The sequence below is a fragment of the Sceloporus undulatus genome, chromosome 2 (genome assembly GCF_019175285.1).
Source record: "Sceloporus undulatus isolate JIND9_A2432 ecotype Alabama chromosome 2, SceUnd_v1.1, whole genome shotgun sequence".
Lineage (NCBI taxonomy): Eukaryota > Metazoa > Chordata > Lepidosauria > Squamata > Phrynosomatidae > Sceloporus > Sceloporus undulatus.
Genome location: NC_056523.1, coordinates 246,919,118 through 246,928,721, shown reverse-complemented (window position 1 = coordinate 246,928,721; position 9,604 = coordinate 246,919,118). Strand labels below are relative to the sequence as shown.

The 9,604-nt window shown below is 40.5% G+C and overlaps 1 protein-coding gene across 5 annotated transcripts in view; it reads right to left on the bottom strand.

Annotated features, from left to right (window-relative positions):
* Window positions 1-1,222: 1,222 nt before the first annotated feature.
* GCNT1 (glucosaminyl (N-acetyl) transferase 1) overlaps window positions 1,223-9,604 on the bottom strand; it is a 27,693-nt gene continuing 19,311 nt past the window's right edge. For all 5 annotated transcript variants that reach the window (XM_042455873.1, XM_042455874.1, XM_042455876.1 and 2 more), the window contains exon 2: window positions 1,223-3,948. In XM_042455873.1, coding sequence (XP_042311807.1) covers window positions 2,565-3,875 — 1,311 coding nt within the window. In that variant the 5' untranslated portion in view covers window positions 3,876-3,948 and the 3' untranslated portion in view covers window positions 1,223-2,564. The remainder of the gene's footprint in view (window positions 3,949-9,604) is intronic.

Below are 9,604 nucleotides of genomic sequence, written 5' to 3'. Positions count from 1 at the left end.
ACAGGCATCTTTCAAGAGTGCTTTGTAGGCACTTTTCAGAAGTGCATGGCTGAGGGTCGTACTAAATGGCCCTTGAGGTCCCTTCAGACTCAAAGATTCTATGATAGGACTATGAGGCTGAAATCTTCTGAACATATTCCAAGGAAGTCTCAGATGAAAGTAATGAGATATAGACAATAAACATGTGTATGACTATATTGTGACTTCCTTGCCCCCTGCCTAAGTTTCCAGAGTTTCTCATTATATGGTTTTCCTTCTGTTCTTAGTTGCTGTAGCACAACTGCCCATTCTCAGTTGACTTTGCCATAAGTAACTAACATCCTTCTTTGTTAACTCTTAGAGATACTTGACTTTTAAAATAAGAGCACACAGCCTCCTCTACATTGTTAGATTTCTGCTTTTTGGACATAATTTTGGATATAAAACTGTGGTGGGACTTACACTGCCCTCCAGATGTAGTTGGTACACAGATCTTAATTTTTGCTCACCACTGACTTTGATGCTTAGAATCACTGGGAATTGCAGCCCAACATCTGGAGGGACATATGAGTCTCATGCCACAGTATAAAGCTCATTGAAAAGCAGCAGAGAAATGTTAAAATGCACCATATATTTTTTCTATTGCCACTACCATTTCAGTACAGTTCAGAAGCTGTGTTTCTGAATATCTTGTTGGGCATTCAGACCCCCATATGGGTTGCTTACCAGTTTTCTCAAAAAATTCCAAATTCAGCATGAAGAGGTATGTGAGGAAAAGGGCACAGGGAGAGAAATGAGAAAACTATGGTGTGGAATCAATTATATTTGGCTACAAACAGCTTTGGCTTCTAATCATGGCTCATATTTGCAAAGATTTTGAACCATCAGAGAGGAGAGCAAAAGGCAAGTATGACAACAAGATGACACACACACATTTTTAGTAACAAGTAAAAAAAATACTAGATGCACATCCACATCATGAATTAGTTTTTCTGTGATTTTCTCCACCCATAAGTGAAGCCTCTCTTGACTGATACAGAACAAAGAGCTTCCTCCTACTATAGGTGAAAAGCATTAAATGTTTTATTTGTATTGGCAAGGACTTCATGCTTCAGGGGCCCCAAATTAAATCAGATGACAAATTCATCTTGGCTTATCCCTTGTTTAAGATTTTACCACATAGCAAATCTGTTGTGAATCATAGCAGGTTTGAGCTAAATGCCAACACAAAGCCACACGGTCATTCCGAAATTTGTTTAGTTTAATGTAAGAAAATAGGGTTACAGCACTAGGAATTCTAAATTTTCTGCTTAGCATTACAAACTCCTGCAAAGGAAATAAATTATTCAGTTGATATATAAGGTGTTCAGAAAGTCAGGTCCCGGACTGCTAGGTCAGAATCTCCCTTCTGTTGGTATAGTAAGTATCCCAAAGTGTTATTTAACAACATACAAAAGCTGTCATATGCAATAAAATATTTAAACCAACAGAATAAGGCACATTAATATTTCCCTGAGAAATTTTTAGCTGGAACACTTTGCCCACATCAGTCCTGAAACAACAAAATGTGATTTAGGCTGTCTCTGCACTGAAGAAATAATCCAAATTTGACATCTCTTTAACTGCCATGGCTCAATGCTATGGAATTCTGGGAACTGTAATTTGTTGGGACACCACAGCTCTCTGACAGAGAAGGCTAAATGTCTCACAAAACTACAATTCCCAGAATTCTATACCATTGAGCCATGGCAGTTAAAGAGATGTCAAACTGGATTGTTTCTGCAGTACAGATGCAGCCTAAGATGCAGTTGATTCCAAAAACCAATGATTAAAAAATTGATGGTTTCCTTTTCAGATAAACACAAAGCAACATATATTGCCAGTAAAGGCTTTTTGTAAAAATACTTTTAAATTATTTTTTTTTAGAATTATTGTGAAAAATGCATGATTTTGTTATATGGCTAGAGACACGTTCCAGCAAAATGCACATATGGATACACTACATAATTTGTAGTTTTGAGAATTGTTTCAATTACATTTTCATCTTTTGCCAACTTTTGCTAGATGTTTTCCAAGATAACGGCAACCTTGATCCTGTCTTTCCTCCTCAGTCACCATTATGAAAAAGAATCCAGGAGCCATGCCAAATAAGGATACAAGGCTGGCTTTTTAAATTATGATCCTTTAAAGGGTAAAATAAACTGACAGGTTCAGAACTTTACCAGAAGTGACTGGTGGGCTTCCATGTCAGTGAGATGGTGAGTCCACTCTCTGTCTGAACCTTAAAGGTAGGAGATAGCACCTTGTATAATTCCTTTGAAGTCCAGACCCAAACTTGGATTGGATTCACCCACTGACATGGAATCTACCACCCATACTTAAATAGCCTTTATAACAGAATGCATGTGATGGGAATCTGTTTAGGGGAAAGTTGATGACCAAAAGAAAGCACATGGAACAACATAATCAGCTAGGCAACCATCCAACAACACCTGGCAAGAGGAAAAACAGTGCACCACATGCTCAATATCTTTTTGACATCCTTATCTGAGGAATAGGGTTTGTACCATGCAGAATGTTGCACATCAGTGTCTGTATTGAAAAAGAGCTTTGTCTCGCAAATACTCCTCCAAGCACTGTATTGCAAAGGGGTCAATGTCAGTGTCAAACTTGTTAGCAAAGAAGTGGTGCTTTTGTAACATCCAGTTTAAGTCTCCCACTCCAAAGACACACACTGAGCGGACGTGAATTCCATTACAGGGTGGGTATGGGGCACCCTTTGACACATCCCCCTCAAAGTATTGCCATTTAACAAACCTGGCCAGAGCATTCATGTCTGAGACATCATATTTGTCACTGGCAGAGACGGCTCCAGGAACTTCAGGAATTCGCTGAATAGTGGCCCACAGGTATTCATCAGGACTGTATGTATCTTTAGCCCATTCTATGAAAGCAAGGATTTTGCTGTTCTCCAATATATTTTCAACAAACCTCCTGCTAACAACAAAGTAGGCACTGCCAGAGAAAATGGGTGTATTGACAGGAGGGTGTTGCTTGTCTATTCCCATATTCTTTACCTTACCATCAACAACTTCATGATGTTTCTTCCACCGCACCTCCTTATTTGAAGGCATTTTCTCTGTTTCCAAACTATTTTCACCCTTGAGGGCCTTCAGCTTCTCCACTATTTCCTGGTTAGTCTTGATCGGGAAATCCATACCACAAAGATTGATCAGGTATTTCCAGTTCGTACTCCTCCTGTACAGATCTTTCATGCAATTAAGGTCCGCTTGCACTCTGCTCCATGAAGCATACACAACACTTTCCAACTGGCTGGCAATGAAAACGTTGTCAAAACATGAAGCAATGCCCTTAATTGCAGCCAGGAAAGACTCAGGGGACTTCTTATCAACATGAATGCAGTAATAGTTCTGAGGTGCATAGATGGCTCTCAAGAGCCTATCAAGCATATTAATTTTATGATGAACTACTATCGAATAAGCAATGGGAAATTCTGCTTCTTCTTTGCTCAGGGGTTCCATAATATATTTCCGTCTCTTAATAAAGGAGGCACAATCTGTTGTCATGTTAATGTAATCATTTGCAGTTAGCTTTGGGCGCTTCCTAAATGAAACAGTTAACAATTCTAGTTTTACTTTCTGAATTTCCTCTGGATCACCTAACAATATCTTGGAGCAGTTTATATTAGTACTGGGTTTTTCATCAGTCAGCTCCAGGTGCTCATGATGCAGATAGTTTGGTTTCTGGTGAGTTTTGATAAAGGACCAAGTCCCAATTGTAAAAATTAACACCAAGAGAAACTTGAAACGTAGAATATGACAGTGACGAAATTTCCTTCTCAGCATTTCAGAGAGCATTTGGAAACTCTCATGCATTTAAGAGACTTCCTTTGCATACATGATCAAGTCCTACCTTCTGAGCCTTCTAATTTCATTTTCCAGAAGATTCCTAGGAATGAAAGCAAAAATATATATAAATTGGGGGAAATCATGTTTTTCAATCTGTTTTTCCAATAAAATCCTAACATTATCTCAGTAACTGCATGTGATTCCTATTTTCTCAATCGCCAAGATCAAGTGCAATGGAAATTTACCTGCCCCTTCTTTCCCATGATGGCCTGTTGCTGGAATAAGCCATGCTTTTATAATCAAGGTTTTGACATAGCTAATGCTTGGTATTCTTTCACACTTACCCCATGATCTTTATTTTTTGCAAATTGTTCCTGTGCACATAGTTTCAGATTGTGACTAAAAAGAAACTAACTTGAAATGACTAGTTGTGGTGGTTTTAATCCTGCCTTTGTTAACTTTATTTTCCATGTCAGTTTTCAATAGCTAGTATAATGAAATATCACTCAGCTCACCCAAGTTATATTGCTCAGGCAAACAGATGACTCCCATGAGTAAAAGTAGTAGCCTAGTGATAGATGTGAGCTGACACAGAAACTAAGTTCTTGTGTCTAATTCAATGAAAAGGACTCCTCACCAAACATTCCTCAGGGAAATGATATACTGGGATTTTTGTAGAACTGGCCTGCAGTATTCTAATCTGTCCACCCCCCCCCCCCGGCATGGAATAACATGTACCATGCATTTCTTCAATCTGTAATTAAAGGGCCCGAACAGACAGGCCAAAATAAAGCTGCTTCTTGTCACTTTGGAGATATCCTATTTAAATGATGCATGCGTCCTAAGAGGCTGGAGGCCATGCCAAAGCCATGCTCCAATCCTAAGATCTGGAGCGCAGCTTTGGTGCAGCTTCTGGCCTCTTAAGATGTGTTTGTCATTTAAATAGCATACCTTCAAAGTGACCCGAAGCAGCTTTAATTTGGCTTGCCTGTTTGGGCCCTAGAAACATGTATCCAGCATGGTACTTGGCATCTGTCTATGGCCAGTGGTTTAAGCTTAAAGATTGGTCCCAGGAAAATCTGCACAGAATGAGATAGAGATTACTATTTTTTTCCTTAATGCCTTTAAATTTAAAGAATGCAAAGGGATTGCATAGTACTTTTGAGACTAACTGAAAGAAAGAAGCTGGTAGCATGACCTTTCATAGAGTCTACTTCCTCAGATACATGGAGTGGAGATTCAAGTCTACAAAAGCTTTCTTTCAGCTAGTCTCAAAGGTGCTACAAGATCCCTTTGCACACTGATTTTCCAGGCTAACATGGCCATGTTTTTGAATTTAAACTTAAAGATGGATACCTGGATAATTGTTTCTCTGTCTTTTTTGTTTTGGTTTGTTGTTTTTTTTAAAGAAATTCACACTCTTTTGGAACTTATACTTATGTCCTTATTGAGCAGGACACTGTAATACATTTATCATTTATAGACAATATTCCACAGGCAGTACAGAGAGGTTGTAGCCAAAAAAACAAGCAGCACAAATTATAACGTAGAAACATTCATAGTGCTATCATTTGTGTATGGCAAGATCTTTCATCGTACATCTACATTATTTGATTTTGCATTCAGAATATATAAATCTACCAAGCAGTCCTATGTTCTTGCTCAGGACAGAACAAAAGCATAAATACTGCTTTTGTACTAGAACTATATGGATATTCTGGTGAAAAGCAGATGGCCTGATGTTTCAGGAGGGTAAGGAAATATTTAACCAGAGAGCTACATTAGATAAAATATTACAAATAAGGAAACCTTGGAAAATTTATTTTTGGTAACTCTCAAAATCCTGGTTAGTTTTACCCCCTCCATCAAAAGATAGATTTCCCAAGTTCTGTACATAAGCAGAAAGCTGAAGGTGGAAATGAACCACACTTTGCATGGATTCCTCAGTGGCACTCTCACATTTTTACCTGTTGCAAGGATAGTTATTTCCAGTAGTAATTTAGAACCCATAGATGTCAATGATCAAGAACTGTGTGTTCCATTTCACATATTACTCAAGAAATCATGAAAGCAGAATTTCAGATCACATACTCTCCTGTTGCTGCTGCTTTTTTGGGGGGCTGTTAGACCAAAATTTTTAGGATTCACTCGATTAATGTGGCAGGAAGTAGGCATGCTGAGAAACACCAACAAAAACCACTTCTATGAGTATAGTATACCAAGCTATGAATGGAAAAATATGTTTACCATAGGGTGGTTAAAGTGGTTAAAAAGGGTGGTAAAGTAAAGATTCCAGGAGGCTATTTCAATATTTTGCTTGCCACTTAAGCACCTTTCAACTTGATGTCACTGCCACAGGACTACAAAACTACTTTGTTGAATATAACTTCAAGCCTTGGTCAGTATTAAAACTGTTATTCTGTTTGATTCAACAGTAAATTGCATGGCTCTGTATTACACACAATGCTGATAACATGCTGAGCTTTCAGTGACTATGAGGGGAAAAACATCTGTCCATGTAAATATATTTCTGTCAACTGATTATAGTGTTTTGTGTACCCGATGAAGTAAAAAAAAAAAACAACATTCAATAAAGCCACATACCACTTTCTTTTATGTTTTACACTAAAATACAGTTCTAACACTGTTTCTTCTCATGTTCAGTGATGCTATAATACGTCCAGCATACAATTGCTCAGTCTGGTAAGGCCATGTTTTAAATACAACTCCCAAAACAACTCAACAACTATAGTGTCTCTGAATGAAGTATGGACACACATAAAAAGATAATTCCTGGATGTTGAAGGAAAACTGTGGATTTTAGGACCAAAAAAGACCATTGAAATGCAGCTGTTTGAAAAGGAGTAGTACTGGAACACAACAGTAGTATGACCACCATGCAAATATACAATGGTGGTGATGGAGGAGGAAGGGATGATCTGAACATATATATTTTATTAATACGTTCAAACCTACCAGTTATGTTAAAGTGTGTATAGATATTATGTTTTGTTTCCATTTTAAAGTAATAGCCATGGCGGCAGAGGAAGAAATGGGAAATGAACTGCAGAGCGTGGGAAGTCCAGGATCAATCCTTTTTCCTTCCACTGATGGCCCGGGGCCCTTTCACGCTGTACAATTATAATACTTTGATTCTTTTAAAGGTCATGGTTGTGTTATACATTAAACTACACTACCGGTAGTGGCTCAAAATTCTTAATACTCCTCCCTAAACTGCATACAGATTTCCTTGGATGGAACCATCACAGTTAAAGTATGAAAGATAGCTGGTGAAACTGGCATCTTCAACTTTCTACAGTACCAATGTACAGTAGTAGCTTGTGCCTTGCTTCTGGGGGGCATTTGGTTTGGTCACTGAAATAACAGAATGCTTGATTACAGAGGTGTTTAGATGCACAGGGCTCTTGCATCCTTTTAGGAAGATGGAGTAAGGAGGCTATTCTTGCATAGTATGTTGATTCTCTGGCCTCATTCCCACTACGATATAAATCTCAGCAGGATTCAAGGTATATGATCCTAGTTCCCATTTCAAATAGATCCTGATCCTTATCAGATCGATTTCAAAGGGGAAAATGTAGGGTAAACCCCAAAACACTGAGGTTTCCTGACACCACTTCCAAAGTGGTGTTTTTGGGATGAATCATTTTATTGTAAAACAAATTGATTCATCCTAGTGGAAACCACTGGTGGATTCACATCTGATGCCGGTGACAGGGAAATGGCAGGTTCAGCTGTAATTGCCCTGCCATCTTCCTGTCACCGGCCTTCCTCCCTCCCTCCCTCCCTCCCTCCTCTCCCTTCTTCAATCAGCCTGCCTGCCTACCTGGGTGCTGGTGGCTGGGGCCTGGAGGCGGCAGCCCTCTCCTCCGGTCCTCCTCTTCCACCTCCTCCATCCGGAATGTTCCCTGCTGCCCTTATACTTCTCTGTCCCATAGGCCTACCTCAGAAGGAGGCTGGGGCAGAAGGAGAGAGGCAGCAGGCCCGGTGGACGGAGGATGGAGGACGTGTGTGTGTGTGTGCCTACATACTCCTGGCCTGCCTCTCTCCCCTTCCTTTGCGGGGGCCCAGAAGCAAGCTGGGAGTACGGAGGCACACATGCATGCATGTCTTCCGTCCTCTCCACCATCCTCTGGACCTGCTGCCTCTCTCCTTCTGCCCCGGCCTCCTTCTAATGTAGGTCTATTGAGGCAGAGGAGGCGGCCGGGCAGCAGAGAACGGCATGGAGGAGGAGGAGGAGGAGGAGGAGGAGGAGGAGAGAGCCAGCTCGCCGCCACCGCCACTGCCTCCAAGCCAGCAACCAGGTAGGCAGTGAGGGAAGGAGGAGGAGAGAGAAGCGGGGAAGGAAGACCCTTGAGGGTCCCTCTGGGGCCAGTGCCACCCTTGGATCGCTCAGTCCAAGGGTGGCACTGGGGAGGGAGACACTTGGAGGAGGAGGAGGAGGAGGAGTGCCAGAGAAATTTGGAGGGGGGGGGAGATAGAATGGATCGCAAAAGCACTCTATTGCAAAAGCAAATAGTTGCTTTTGCAATAGATTGATTTTGCAATCAATTCTATTTCCTCCCCCCCCCCCCCCCAAAAAAAAGAGATTCCCCTGTGGGAAGGGGTTGGGGTGTGTGTGAAGAGCTGTCACCTTCCCTGGCTCCTCCAGTGGAAACAACAAGTGTTCCCAGGTAACAAAGCAGTTCCAAACAAGGTCCCTTTTCATAGTCTGAATGAGGGGCCTTTTGGAACTACAGTACTTTCATTAGCAAAGCGGAGTCAGGTTCCAACGCAGATTTTTCTGCAAGTGGGAATCAGCCCTCTATCTGGGATTCTCTCAAAGAAATGACTGATGGGCAAAGTGAAGTGCTGGTTAGGGAATTTATGTTCACTTGAGCTTTGATTAAAAAAAACATCCTAAATGGAATGATCTTCCATAACACTCCTAGATTAATAATTAGGACAATTGGTCAACCCTTGGGATTCTGACATTTCAGTATCAGTTTGGTCCTGCTTCAAAGCATGAGAATTATTTTATACATGCTTGTGTTTAAAAGACAACACAGCCACAGGTGCTAAGAGAATAAAATTAAACCTATGCATCTGCATTAATCCCTCGCCATACCTTTGAGATACTCTCCAATTTAAGTTGAAGAAAGGTTTGATAGTAAAAGTTCTTATTTTACTGCACAAGATAACTAAAATACCTGCATTTAAAAATTAAAGAATCCCCCCATGTATTTCTATTGCCCATCATTTTCTTCTTTTACAGACTTGCACAGTTTTTTTAAAAAACAAACAAACCAGCAACTGTAGTTACACAGAAAATAGGCTCTTCTTTACCCTTGTATAATAGGATCAATTAACCAAATTAAATATGGGTTACTTAACCCATTTTAATGTTCTTACTATAGATTAGAAGGCTCTTTTCAGATTAGTTCTATGTCCAATTAAGGTAGATCTTATATTCTGAAAAGGTATTACTCTAATCCAGTGCTTCTCAATTATTTTCTGTCATGCCCCCCCCCTAGGAAGAAGAAAACATTTCGCGCCCCCCACGCGACTGTAAATAGTATCATGTCCCACTCACAAGCACGCTTAGCATTTGAAACAGAACAGGCAGCCTCTTGTGCCGGCAAACTACATGTCCCACTCACAAGCACGCTTAGCATTTGAAACAGAACAGGCAGCCTCTTGTGCCGGCAAACTACATGTCCCACTCACAAGCACGCTTAGCATTTGAAACAGAACAGGCA